The 15,141-nt window shown below is 46.3% G+C and overlaps 1 protein-coding gene across 16 annotated transcripts in view; it reads right to left on the bottom strand.

Moving 5' to 3' along the window:
- Positions 1-15,141, bottom strand: part of baz2ba (bromodomain adjacent to zinc finger domain, 2Ba) — a 563,986-nt gene that overhangs the window by 217,272 nt on the left and 331,573 nt on the right. For 15 of the 16 annotated variants that reach the window (XM_038789612.1, XM_038789617.1, XM_038789613.1 and 12 more), the window contains one exon: positions 10,144-10,413. The exons of the other annotated variant lie outside the window; for it this stretch is intronic. In XM_038789612.1, the coding sequence (XP_038645540.1) occupies positions 10,144-10,413 (270 nt within the window). The remainder of the gene's footprint in view (positions 1-10,143; positions 10,414-15,141) is intronic. 16 annotated transcript variants of the gene reach the window in all.

The following is a 15,141-nucleotide window of genomic DNA, read 5'->3' on the forward strand; positions in this document are numbered from 1 at the left end:
AGACCCACCGTCCAACTATGACGACCCCGACAACATTCATACCAACTTAGATACCTCCATTTGGCACCGAGACAACTCATACAGACTTGTACGGAATGACGACCTGGACCCATGGGTGGACCCATGGTCACACAATGCAGCCTTATCGAGCCTGATCCATACAAGGGTATGGGATCCGGGAGAAGAGGATGACATTACGTCTGACTCCCGACACTGCAACCCCTTTGCGACCCTGTTCGCAGAAGACGAATGAGGTGTCCACATGGTGAATTAAAAGGAACCGCTTGAGAGAAACGGTGTCCTTTCTGATGGAACCTGCAAGTTTTGTTTGTTGCATGTTTGTTTGTTTTGTTTTTGCACTTTTTTTTTTACAGTTCGGAAAGCTCTGCGGCCAAAAGCCAAGTTTGTCCGCAGAAACCTAGGAGAATTTGACAGACGCCTTATCAGCTGGAATGTCTGAGGCCTAGCCAACAGGCATATCCGTTGAATCCTCCGAGAGCTTGCTAGCTCCAGTTTCGTAACTGCTCTTCTGTTTGAAGGATGGAAGAGGCAACCCCCATGATGACTACATTCTTGCCCGTTCGTTTCAGGTCGCTCAGGCAGTGGAGTAACGGCATTGAGGACCCACCCTGTCTGAGGACCCCCCTCTGGTCAGCTAAGCTCGGGTACGGCACAGCACGCCCTACTCGGGGACTCCACCCAAATCTTACCCGTCGCGGCCCATACGCACCTCATTTTGGCTCTTTTGGTTTCATTATTTGATTTTGTTTGTTTTGTTTTCAGGTAACCCTTTGGTTGCCAACTCCCCATGCTATTTACATCCAGGAACATTGGGATGGTAAATCGCAAAGCCTGCGAGACGGCTCACAGTGGTACAGTGTTTCAGTATATGTCTGGTCCTAAATTCGTTTTTTTTTTAAATGAGGGAGTCACAGAGAGTGACCAATCATAAAGGGAAACTTGGCACAAGAGGACAGACATACTAAAATTCAAGATATTAAGCGGAACACTAACAGACACTATGCTTGATCCCATAGATTTTCGGATGCTCCGAGGAGGGATCAGAGCAAGAGAAGAGAAGAGAACAGAAGGAAGATTAAGAAGATGTTTTTCATTTTTGTATCCTGGATTATGAAATCCATGTGGTTGCGCACGGACGCGAAACCCCTTTCCCCCACTGCACCGGCCGTTAATGTTTCACTTCCACAGAACACTCAAAGCCCAGTAACAAGTGGCAGTACCCCGACCTGGTGTACCAAATTTATGACTTGGTACTCCTTGTCATACGTAGTTGAGTCACTTTTAGTGTTAGCAATAATCTGCATCATAGTGCAGACCTTTCGAATGAGGAAATGGCGAAGGAGAGCCTACCACTCTCGTACCTCGACGGTATATAGGATGAGATCCCCTATCTTCGGTTTCCACCAGCCCCCCGAACGCCTTGAAATGTAATAAAGGATTTTTTTCGTTGTTGTTGTACAGTAAATAAAGATATGTGCTTTTGAATGATTGTGTACCTCTGAGCTCGACTGCCGAGCCATAGAAATGAACCATGAATGCTGCCATTATTGTTGTATTGATAGGAAGTTAGAATGATTGAATGTAAGTTGAGTATAGTTTATTAAGGATAGTTAGAGGTTTCCGTTGTGATTTGGTAATACATGTCCCCTATGACATAGCGCCACTTAGGAATTGTTAGGTAAGATTTTTCTGCTTAGTTGAGGAAAGTGCAGAAGCCATGGAACTCGCTGAGGTCAGGGAATGAAGACAACATAGTTATGTGATCCTTCACGCTTCGCGTTAGGATCACAAGGAGGGAGTGTAGCCACCGAAGTTGGCCACTTCACGACCCAAAATGGCGATTTACAAAGCACGCAGGGAAAATTGGACACTTTAAGAAAGACAAGCAGGTTGCAGAATCTTCCTGTGTATTCTGCCTGCAAAGAAAGCAGACAGCACCGAAACCAGCAGTTTGCATATTAATGAGTGATCCCCGGGAACAATGGATACAGCGATTAGCTACATTTGGGACATTCTATAGCAGGTCAGACTTCTCGGCGCCAACGGGAGTCTGAAACAAAGGAGACAAACAATCCAGGAAGAACCGCCCCGCGATCGAGGGACAGCCTCAGTATTGGGGGGGGGGGGGTTCATACCAATCGATTGGTATGAGATCCAATCGATTGACAGTAAGCTCGGGGTCCGCCCAAAAGGGCGCGAAGCCCCTGGGACCTATAAAAGTCAGGTCCCAAGTCCAGTTCGCTCTCTTAGCCGGCCCTCCCAGCAGAATACCTTTGCAGCGGATCTCTAAGAACTTGACCGTGAGAAGGAGAGGCCTGGCCAACAGCTACACCGACAAGTGTCCAACCAATGCTCGCTACGAGAATAGACACTCCTGACCCCTTAGCCCATACCAACTGGGAATACTGCAGTCTCAGGACATAACAAGAGGCCATTGTTCCCTGATCCAGTGGGTTCCTTTATCGAAGATACGTATTGGCTTATAGTGGTAGGAATAGTTTAGTCCGCTAGTATTAGTTTCATGAGTATCGATTTACTGTGTAAATAATAAATGTGTTTGATTGAACCTTACTAACTGGTGTATTGAGTCATTGATCTGAACTTGAACCTCGTGGCGGTATCATAAGGATACCTGGCGACTCTACAGCTAAGGAATAAAACAGAGCCAATTGAGTGTAAAGCACACTCACCAGAATGAGCAACAAAACCAAGGAGGAAAGAATAGAGGGTTGAAAGTCAGGCTTCCGGTGCATTTAAATATATTGGGCTGGAAATCGGAGACTAAGTTAGGGGCAACTTTATGTCAGCAATCTTATTTGGAATAGCAATTAGCCGTGGCCGGGTTTCACAAAAAGACACAATGGTTTCAAAGATGGAAAAAGAGCAACTGCAAAGTTTAATTGGGCAACTGAATTGGTTAGGTCGACAGACTAGACCGGACGCGAGTTTTGATATCTTAGAGTTGAGGAGAAAAATGAATGATCCCAAAGTGGAAGACATAGTAAGAGCAAATAAAGCGTTGGTCAAACTAAAAATGCAGGAGTGTGTTTTGATGTTCCCGGTTTTAGGTGACCTTAGGCACTTGAAACTCATAGTTTATAGTGATGCGTCCTGTGCAAGTTTATGTGATGGGGTTTCAAGCACAGGAGGTTTTATAATTTTCCTTTTGGTAAACAATGGTAAATGTTGACCTCTTTTGTGAGAAATAAAGAAAATGTGAGTGGTCAAAAACACTTTGGCTGCTGAGATGTTAAGCCTTGTAGAGGGGGTGAATATGGCCTTTTATATATCTCAGATATTGACAGAAATTTGGGGATTTGGGTAATATACCTATTTAATGTCACATTGACAATAAATCCCTGTGGGAAAATGTGCACTCTACAAAAAGTGTCAATGAGAAAAGGTTAAGGATAGACATCGCAAGTTTGAAGCAGAAGTTGGACAGAGGGGAGATAGAAAAAATTAAATGGGTTGACAGAAGCTATCAATTGTCAGACTGTTTCACACAAAGAGGGGCTAGCTCACACAAACCTTTGGATATTGTTAATGAAGGGCGCCTGCTTCTGTGATTGTTTTTTCCCTTCCAAAAATGAAAAAAAGGGGAAAAATTGCATGTGTGTTTTTGAGTTTCTTGTAATTTTGTTTTCACCTAATTATTTTTTTCTCCAAGGAAGAGGAGACTGTTAAGTAATGGGTTAAGAGACATTCCAACTAGTTGTCTCATTTATGTTAAGTATCCAATAATTGACACTGATATGTAAAGGGGCTTCAGGTGGCCTCTGTTTCAGGTGATCTGATGTTAGGGTTTTGTGCAGAGTCTGTTGAAGTAAATTGAAGCTGTTTGTGGAAAAGGAGCAGAACCGTTGACTCTTTATACAACAGCAGCTAAGCGTATAACAAAAAGGAGGTTGGATAGACTGGAAATTCTTTTTATCTGGAGCGTAGAAGGCTTAGGGGTGATCTTATAGAGGTCTATAAAATAATGAGGGGCATACATAAGGTCAACATAACGCTCATGACCTCTGCTACACAAAAATCAAGGACGCCTACCGATCCATCCCCCGATCGCACTTCGGAAAATCGGACCATAAGACGGTGCTCCTTCTCCCACAAGCAGAAACCTAAGCGGGAGAATCCGGTTAAGAAGCTCGTGCAGTGCTGGTCCGAGACAACAGAAGAGCTCCTACGTGACTGCTTGGAGTCAGTGGACTTGTCCATATTTAAGAACTCAGCGACCAACCTAAACGTGTATGTCGCATTGTCACAGACTATCAGCAAATGTGTAGAAGACTGCAGCCAAGGAAGGTAATACGTATGGACATATCCATACCTACCGTCAAAACTTCCGAAGACAGATCAGTCTTCCTGAAAGTGAACCCTCAGAAAGCGACAGGTTCTGAAGGGGTCACTGGTGGTGCACTGAGATCCTGTGGGAACCAGCTGGCAGATGTGTTCGCGGACATCTTCAACCTCCCCCTACTGAGGTCCCTACCTGCTTCAAGGTGACCACCATCATACCGGTGCCTGAGAGTGGCAGTCTTCGGACAATCAGACCAGTCAGAACTTCATATGGGGAAGAGGGTTGATGCTTCCCTAATTACCCAACGGAGAATCCTACTCGGCTGGCGATCAGCAGCACCATCCACAGCTGCAGACCGGCTGACAAACCTATCGAAATGTCTCCACCTGGAGAAGATCAAGTATACTATCCGAGGGTGTGAAGGTGGCTTCCACAAAGTCTGGGGGCCATTCACCAAACTGTTACAAGACCTGTTCGAAGCAAAGAATTGATAGAGTGGGGAGGGGGGATTGGCACTGGAACCACAGAAAGCAGACAGGAACAAGAGTGGGGGGGGAAGAATGGGACTGGGACTGGTGGAAACACCAAGGGGCAAGGAGAAAGACAGGCACTGGGTTCAGAAGAACCCCCAAAAGACAAGCAGATAACAGGAAGAGAAGAGCAGAAAAGAAGGAAGGGGAGGCCAAGTGCCAGGGAGAGGGAAAGGAGGAGGGCACTGCCCACATACAAACAACCAGCAACCATCCACTGTGAAATAAAGGGCCTGGGATAAGACCCAGAAACAACAGAAGAAGGAACGTTGGGGGGGGCGTCGAAATGGCGAAATGGAACAACATGTAAACTGTAACCGTCTCATCTATCTTTATGTACAGTTCAAAAATGTAAACTTTTAATAAAACTATTTAAAAAAAAATAAGATGTCACTGAACCTGACAGAAACAAGGCAGTCTGCAAGAGAGAGAGAGGGGACATACGGGCAGAAGCAGCTAGTGCTAAATTTTAAGCAGAGAAAATGCTGGCCCTGTCATCTGACAGTCACCACATGAAACATGGGCAGGAGCCTGCTCCCAGATTGAAGAGACAGAGTTTGTCAGGATTTAAACAAGCCTGGAAGATTCATCTAGTATGGTTAGAGGGAAGTATATCCAATGTGCCTCATCATAAAAGTCAGTTCTGGGATTAAGAGTTGCACGGCTGGAAATGGAAAATATATGGCTCAAACCCTCAGGACTTAATAATCACTTTGGACTGATTCCTGGAATAATATATCCAATAAAGAAACAATGTAAAGTACAGCTGCTATGTAGGATTTTCGACAGTGTGAACAATTAAATGGAGGAGGTTCTTTTCTGTAGTTTAAAGTATAACTTGCCTACAAAAATACTGTTTAATCAGTGTTGCATTTATTTCAGCAAAAGTCTTAAAACTGTAAATCTTGTGTAATCCTTGAATTTCTTCTTAAAAGCTATCAGTCTCCAAGCTGAATGTAACATACATTTAAATTGGAGATCAGTGTCTCTGCGCCATGGTCCCTGCTAATGTTATTTCATGAGCTAGGAAGGACACAAGTCCATCAACTGTCCAGATTTCCTTCTGTTCCAAGGTGAAAGCACAAAGAGCCTAATTTTAACTCCCCCCCCCCCCGATGACTCAATACCCCTTAAAGAAGTTTAAAGAAGCTTCCACCTCAAGGTCCGCCCCCGCGAATGGTAAATCTGATCTTCTACAAATGCAGGAACTCTGCTAAATCACTCACCATACCCCTGCCTTTGGCGGCTCCGAGTCCCGATAACACAACAAAATTTGTCTCTGGGCTATCAGCAAGTCAAAGGCCAAGATATTGGCTTCTCTCCCCACCTCTACTCCAAAATCCTCCGACACTCCGAATATCGCCACCTCCAGACTCAAAGCTACCTCTACCCCCAAATTCTCTGACATTACATCCGAAAATCCCTTCCAAAACTCTCTCAACCTTGGACAAATCCAGAACATATGCACATGGTTTCCCCCCCCCCCCCCCCCCCCCCCGCCATCCACACCTATCCCCCACCCCCGGAAAGAATCAACTCATCCTGGATGCCGTCATGTGGGCTCTATGCACCAACTTAAACTGAAGAAGACTTCGTCTAGCACATGACAAGGACGTATTCACCCTCTGCAGAGCTTCCCTCCACACTTCGACCCCAACGCCCCTCCCAACTCCTCCTCCCACTTGAGCCTGACCTCCTGGACAGGACCACTCTCCATTTTCATCGGCTCCCCATATATGTCCGCAACCCTGCCCTCCCCAATTTCATCCTTGGACAGAAGCTTATCCTGCAGCACCAGCGACGGAAGGGTTCCTAATAAAGTCCCTAACCTGCAGATACCTGAACTTATTCCCCTTTGGTAACTGGTACGTCCCCTCCAACTCAACCAGGTCTGCAAACATCCCTCCCACGAACAAATATCTAAAGCATTCTATCCCTACCTGCCGCCACCCCTGGAACATTGCATCCAATCCCACCGGCACAAACCTACGATTGTCACAAATCGGCGCCCACAGCGACATGCCTTCCAATCCAACGCACTGCCAGCACTGGTTCTACACCCTCAATGCTAATACCACCACCGGACTCATGGAGTATCTGACCGGCGAGAACGGAAGGGACACCAACAACAGTGCCCTCAAGTTGGGCCCTTGACACGAGGCCGCACCATCCAGCCCCAAGCCGGCCATTCCTCCACTATTCATTTTCTAGCCATTGAAATATTTGCTGCCCAGTCGTAATTCAACAAGCTCAGCAACATTAATCCACCCCTCAGGTCAATCCCTCCCCAAGAACACCCTCCAAACCTGTAGAGCCTTGCCCCCCCCACACACACACACAAACCTCAAAATCATCCCATTAACCTTCCAAAAAAACTTAGGAACATAAATCAGGAGGTTCTGGAATACAAACAAAAATTTCAGCAGCACCGTCAGTACCCGACCCTCCCAAGACAATGGCACAACCCACCTCTTAGAAGTCTGCCTTCATTCCCTCCACCAACTGCGCAACGTTCAGCTTGTGCAGCTGGGCTCAACTCCCCGCCACCTATGTCCCCATGTAGTGAAAACTTGCCCCCACCAGCCGAAGCAGCAATTCCCCCAGCCTCCTCTCCTGCACCCATACATTAATTCGGAACACCACGCTTTTCCCCATATCCAGCTTGTACTCCGTAGAATGGCCAAACTCCCCCAGAAACCACATGATCCTATCGAAGCACGCAACTGGGTCCATAATATACAACAGGAGATCATTTGCATACAAAGAAACTTGGTGCTCGACTCCGCACCCACTCAATTCCCCTCCATTCCCTCAGCGTCATTTCCAGTGTCTCAATTGCCAGGGCAAAGAGCAGCGGAGAGTGCCTTGTCCCCCGATGTAACCCAAAATAATCCTAGCCGACCTTGTGCATCTGAATACTCACCTTAGGTGCCTTATATATCAGCTGAACCCAATCCACAAATCCCTGCCCAAACCCAAACTGACCCAAAACCTCAAACAGATACACCCATTCAACCTGATCAAACATCTTCTCCGCGTCCATTGCCACCACCACTTTCACTTCTCGGCAGCCCAAGGGCATCATAATAATATTAGACAGCCCCCGTAGATTCGCCGACGGCTGCCGCCCCTTCACAAACCCCATCTGAACCTCTCCTATCACCCCAGGCTCTCAGTCCTCTATCCGATTCGCAAGCACCTTCGCCAACAACTTTGTATCTACATTCAACAATGAGATCAGACGGTACAATCCACACTGCACCAGAATTTGTCCTTTAAAATGAACGGTATTAAAGCCTGAGACAGCATGGGACAGGGGAGCTCTCCCCTCACCCTCGACTCATTATACATCTAAACTAACAGGGGCCTGAGCACCAACTCAAACATCTTATAAATCTCGACTGGGAACCCACCGGCCCAGGGCCTTTCCCACCTGCATCGACCTCACACAATCCATCACCTCCCTCAATCCAATATGGGCCTCCAGGCCCTGCACCTTCGCCTCCTCAACCCTCGGGATCGCCAACCCATCCAAAAACCGCCTCATCCCTTCATCCCACTGGGGGCTCCGAGTCATAGTCTTCACCCTATCCGGATCCGATACTACCACGCCCCTCTCATCTCTCATCCTTCCAATTTCTCTCGCTGCCCCTGCTTCCTCAACTGATGTACAAGCATTCTGCTCACTTTCTCCCCATACTCATATGCCGCTCCTCTGGGTCTACGCAGTTGTCCCACCACATTTCCCATGGACACTAGCCCAAACTCCATCTGGATCTCTGTCTCTCCTTTAACAATGCTTCCACAGGTGCCACTGACTATTTCCAGTCCATGATCAGAATGTCCTCCATCAACCTCAGCTCACAGCCCGCTCTGCTCCCTCCCTGAGCACTCAAATCAATATAAATTCCCCCCATACCACCGCTTTCAGCGCCTCCCACAGTGTAGAGTCAGAAACCTCCCCTGCATTACTCAGCTCCACATAATTTCGATGGCCGCCCACACTTTCTCGCAAACCCCCTCGTCTGCCAATAAACCCACATTCAACCTCCACTGCGGCTGTTGAGCTTTTCACTGCCCCACCTGCAAATCCACCCAATGAAGCGCATGATACAGACCACAATCGCCAAATACTCCAATCCTACCACCTCCGCCAATAACGGCTTGTCCATAACAAAGGAATCAATCCGGGAGTACATCTGGTGCACGTGCGACAAATACAATAACTCCTTTGTCCTTGGCCTCTCAAAGTGCCCTCAGCCTCATCTGCCCCCCCAGCTTCAGGTGCATCTCCTGAAGAAACACAACGTCCACCTTCAAACTCATTAAATGTGCAAAAACGCATGGCCGATTGACCAGGCGAGTTAAACTCTGAACATTCCACGTAATTAACCGGGTCAGGGGAGTTCCATGCCACCCTGCCCCCCCTCACTGATCAGCGATGAGCCCTCTTCAGCCAGCCCCTCCAGGTCCACTCCTCGCTCCCCCTCGGGCCATCCCCAAGATGTCCGCCACCATCTCCTCTAATAATGTCTTAGTTTAGCAACAGAGTCGCATTGGCGTGCACCAATGCAATGCGCCATTGCAGACATCCTACCTTCAAATCCCCAATATTGTCCACAAGACAGACCGAATCAACTTATATACCCAAAAAGGCAATATCTTCCATTATAGCAAAGGCTAATTTCCAATTATTTACCCACATATGTAACCACAAACCCAAAATATTTTTAAAAATTGAAGACATATGCACTATACTACAGAAATGTTTTTAAAATTTTGATGCAAATACTACAGTAGTTACTGAATAATGAAAATGCTCCCAACAAAAAAGAAACAATCATTCCTCTAATGATACAGCTCCTCAATCCTTTAACCAGCTGATGCATGCTGACAAATAAAAGCCTAGGTTTCATCCATATCAACCTACTATGTGCTGCATTAAGATTTCAGCAGTAAGGACACTATAACAGGTCTCAACTACTCGGTTTAGAAAGTGAGTAACTGGCCAATTTTTCCACATCCTGATCATTGTCCAACAGCCCCCATGTAAGTGTACAAATGTAGAAATAAGGAAGGACAGGATTGTATTTCCCGGTGATGCTGCTGCTCCCACTGCCCCCACCACTTACAAGTGGTTGAACTGCTCATCAACAGATACTTTCTAAGCCCACATAAAAAATAGAAAGGTACTGCAGGATGCTTGGCACCCCTCAAAAATGTATCCCAACAAGAAATTGTTGTCTTCAGGAAAAGAGGGAAGGAAAATGGAATGGAAAAAGTAAATATTACCAGATGGTGCAATTGAAGACGACGGGGTCCCTGTGTAGGCCAGCGTTGTAGATTCCGATGCCAATGAGCCAGGTGCTGACTTTGGAGTCTTCAATACATGGAGGCTAATGGGTGTTGAATGGGCTGACTGACTGGAAGAAGTGTGACTTGAATAATCAGTTTTGTTTAATTTATGAGGAATTTCTTCTTCATTCTCTGTTTCGGCCTTATCTTGTTCCTTAACTTCTTCATCTGATCCATCTGAGTCTGTCTCTGAGTCACTATCAGCCTCTAATTGGAAAATAATAAATTAAATATTTTAGAAATTCTATAATCAGCCCTGCCTAAAACATGTGCAAAATGAAGACAGTCTAAGGTCAAATTAGTCATGACACTACCCATAAATAGTGCCAACTTTAATTTGAACTTTTAACTGCACATCATTGCAAATATGTATAATAGAAATCACAACTGCATTTCTAAAGCCGTTAAATTGTTTCCAGTACATGACTGTGAAAATGCAAGTAAAATGTTAACTTAAATTCCTTCACATTTTCTCTACACTGCATGAGGGAAACATATGCGTGTTTCAGTTCAGAAGTTGTTGCGATTTATGATTTATGTTGTTTTGGTTTAAAAATGTAAAAGAAATAGGAGCAGTAGGTCATGTGGTGCTTTAAAGTGGTTCCACCACTTAATACAATCATGATCTCTAGCTTCAACTCTACCTTCTTGCACTATCCCCATATTAATTAATCACCTTGGTATTCAAAAAATCTATCGGTCTCTACTTTGAACATACTCAACAACTGAGCAGCCACAAAAAAATCTTTAAAAATCTATAATCCTCCGAGTAAAGGAATTCATGTCTCAGTCTTCAATGGTAAATTGAGACTGTGATTTATGAAACTGTGCCTTCCCTTGTTCATCCAGGAAAACAACTTGCAACCATCTACCCTATCAAGCCCTTTTCGGCTTGGTTCAGTTAGATCAACTTGGGTAATATAGCCTACTCACTCTCAGCTCAGGAATCAGTTTTGTGACTTGCCATTGCACACTCTCCAAGGCAAGTATATCCTCCTCCCTTAGTATAAATGTATGTTTCATTCAGTATTTGCAAAAATATTCACTGAAAAAACGATCTAAATTGTACTGTTTTTAATGTGCAATTGATTTATTGGGTACTTAGAAAATTTGAGAACACATGATCAAATCATATGTGTAATAACTATGATTTGTAAAGTTATATTAGGATTAAAACAATTTAAAAACACTGAGTTTGGTCTCAACAGCAGGTTGAATCCAATTCTGGGGACCATACCTTTAGGAAGAATGTGAAGGTATTGGTTAGGGGTATAGAAAAGATTCATGAAGGTGGCTTCAGGAGTGGAGGGCTTCAGTTACATGTGTAGATTGGAGGAACTAGGGCTGTTCTCCTCAGGGAAAAGATTGAGAATACATTTGAGAGGTGCCAAAATCATGAGGGACCAAGACAGAGTAGACAGAGAAGAACTGTTCCCATTGGTCGAAAGGTGGAAAACCCAATTTAAGGCGAGTGGCAGAAAAAAAAAAGGCAACATAAGGTAAAGGTTTTTTTGTGTCGTATGAAGATCTGGAATGCGCTGCCCGAAAATGTGGAGGAGATAAGATTCAATTGTGGCTTTCAAAAGAGAACTGCATAATTATCTGGAAGAGGAAAAAATTGCAGGATGACAGGAACAGGGTGGAGAAGTTGGACTGGGCTAATTGCTCTTCCAGGGAGCCAGCGCAGATTCAATGGGCCAAATGGCCTCCTTCCATACTGTACCATTCCGTGATTTTATTCTTCGGAAATGTATATCCTGAACGAATGGAAATCAAACCTTTCACCGATCCACAACTTGAATTGATAAATAGATACTTTGACCAACCAAAACAAAATCCAATAAATTTAATGTTTCAGTGCACATACATGGCTAAAGGTGGTTACTGCTAACTATTTCTCAGGCTGCAGAAAACACGCCTGCTAATTTGCATACAGTTCTTTTTTCTACTGCCTTATTTTTAAAGGTTGATTGCTCCCATTACGCTTGGATTGGGACCCATCTCAAATTATTCAACAGGTTAAAACATTCCATTAAATGCAAACATCTCATGTGGTTAACGTTCTGGGTCTTGTTAATTTAATATGTTTAGTTCACAACTATATCGGTTTTTAATACAGACTTGAGGGAGGGACATGGTCCTAATTCTTTGTAGTCTCTTGAACGGACAAGATACGAGGGGAAGCAGCCATATATTTGGCTGTTTGAGCTCAGTAGTCAGGAGACTCTGCTAATGATGGAACCTAAACCTTTCAAGGGTCAATTAAAGTGCTCAAAAATGTCTGCAATTTTAACATAGTGCATTGTAAACTTTGCTATTAATACTAATAAATGGTTTGTACAGAGTACTATTTATTCACTGGTTTAGGTTACAGCCTGAACTATGACCTGATAGTATGAATTCTTCTGCCCTTCTGAAGTTTTTTTTTTCTAAATGTTTTTTATTGAGTTTTCATGTTTTATATATGACAAGTTACAAATTGTTAGAGAGAGAAAAAAAAAGACACAAAAATTTAACATGTATATTTACAGGTAAGCATCTTTATAACAACAATTGTGGCCGCCTCCTTTAGCCAGCATACATATTCTACATTCCCCAATATGGCCGAGGCACATGTTTATAGGCATTTATTTATAGTTTGGTTTTGGGCCTTAGCTTGCCATCAAACCCCCATAACGAACCCGTGACCCCCCCCCCCCCCCCCGCCCCCGATTCCCGTCCATTTCCCCCCGATTCTTGGCCACCCAGCTATTCTTCCTTTTGTACGTTGGCCACAAACAGGTCCCGGAACAGTTGCATGAATGGCTCCCACGTTCTATGGAAGCCGTCGTCTGACCCTCGGATGGCGAATTTGATTTTCTCCATTTGGAGAGATTCCGAGAGGTCGGACAGCCAGTCTGCAGCTCTGGGCGGTGCTGCTGACCGCCAGCCAAACAGGATTCTACGGCGGGCGATCAGGGAGGCAAAGGCAAGGGCGTCCGCCCTCCTCCCCAGGAATAGATCTGGCTGGTCTGAAACCCCGAAGACCGCCACTATCGGGCATGGCTCCATCCTCACTCCCACCACTTTGGACATAACCTCGAAGAAGGCTGTCCAGTAATCCACAAGTCTGGGGCAAGACCAGAACATGTGGGCGTGGTTGGCCGGGCCTCTTTGGCACCGTTCACATCTGTCCTCCACCTCCGGGAAGAACCCGCTCATACGGTTTCTCGTTAAGTGGGCTCTATGTACCACTTTTAGTTGCGTCAGGCTGAGCCTTGCGCACGTGGAGGTGGAGTTGACCCTATGCAGTGCTTCGCTCCAGAGTCCCCACCCTATCTCCATCCCCAGGTCGTCCTCCCATTTCCTTCTTGTTGCGTCCAGTACGGTGTCGTCCCTTTCTACCAGTCGGTCATACATGTCGCTACAGTTCCCTTTCTCTAGGATACTTGCGTCCAGTAGGTCTTCCAGTAGAGTCTGTCATGGCGGTTGTGGGTACGTCCTTGTCTCCTTTCTTAGGAAGTTTTTGAGCTGCAGGTACCGTAGCTCGTTCCCCCCAGCTAGCTGAAATTTCTCTGTCAGTTCGTCCAGTGTTGCGATCCTGTCGTCCGTGTATAGGTCCCTGACTGTCAGTGTCCTCCCGTCCTGCCTCCACCTTTTGAAGGTGGCGTCAGTCAGTGCTGGTGTGAACCTATGGTTGTTGCAGATGGGAGCCTTGTCCGACATTTTGGTCAGGCCAAATTGCTGCCGCAGTTGGTTCCAGGATTGGAGGGTGGCTGTCACCACTGGGCTGCTGGAGTGTTTTTTGGGTGGGGATGGGTGTGCTGCCGTGGCGAGGGCCCGGAGGGAGGTCCCCATGCAGGAGGCCTCCTCCGCACGCACCCACTCAGCTTCTGGCTCCTGGATCCATTCCCTTACTCGCTCGGCTGTTGCCGCCCAGTGGTAGAATTGTAGATTCGGGAGGGCTAGCCCCCCCCCGGATTTTGTTTTCTGTAGGACCTTCTTTGGGATCCTAGCATTTTTACCCCCCCCCATACGAACGCCATGATAAGTTTGTCCAGCGCTTTGAAAAAGGCCTTGGGGATGTAGATCGGAATGGATCTAAACAGGAAGAGGAACCTGGGCAGTACGTTCATTTTGATCATCTGGACTCTCCCCGCGAGGGAGAGCGGGAGTGTGTTCCATCTTTGCAGGTCCTTTTTAACTTCCTCCGTCAGGCTGGTGAGGTTCCATTTGTGGATCCCTTTCCAGTCATGGGCTATTTGGATCCCCAGGTAGCGGAATTTGTGTCGGGCTTGTTTGAACGGCAGCCCCTTTAGTGCTGCCCCCCCCCCCCCCCCCTTGCGGGTGTACTGGGAAGATCTCACTTTTGCTCATGTTGAGTTTGTAGCCCGAGAAGGCTCCAAACTCTTTCAGGAGCGCAATGATTCCGTCCATGCTGCTTTGTGGGTCCGAGATATAGAGGAGCAGATCGTCCGCATAGAGTGAGACTCTGTGCTCTCTACCTCCCCTTCGGATCCCCCTCCAATTTTTTGCTGCCCTGAGCGCGATTGCTAGCGGTTCGATTGCTAGTGCGAACAGCAGCGGGGACAGTAGGCATCCTTGTCTGGTGCCCCTGTGCAGCTGGAAGTATTGGGAGTTGGTATTGTTGGTCCGTACACTCGCCATGGGAGCACTGTATAGGAGCTTTACCCAAGCGGTGAACCCTGTTCCAAGCCCAAACCGCTCCAGTACCTCTATGAGGTATTTCCATTCGACTCTGTCGAAGGCCTTTTCTGCGTCCAGGGAGACAATCACCTCTTGTGTTCTCTCCCCGGAGGGGGTCATTATCACGTTCAGCAGGCGCCTGATGTTCGCGGTAAGCTGTCTACCTTTGACGAAGCCCGTCTGGTCCTCTGTGACCACCTCAGGTACACAGTCTTCTAGCCTTTTGGCTAGGATTTTGGCCAGTATTTT

This window comes from Scyliorhinus canicula, chromosome 2 (genome assembly GCF_902713615.1).
Source record: "Scyliorhinus canicula chromosome 2, sScyCan1.1, whole genome shotgun sequence".
Taxonomy (NCBI): domain Eukaryota; kingdom Metazoa; phylum Chordata; class Chondrichthyes; order Carcharhiniformes; family Scyliorhinidae; genus Scyliorhinus; species Scyliorhinus canicula.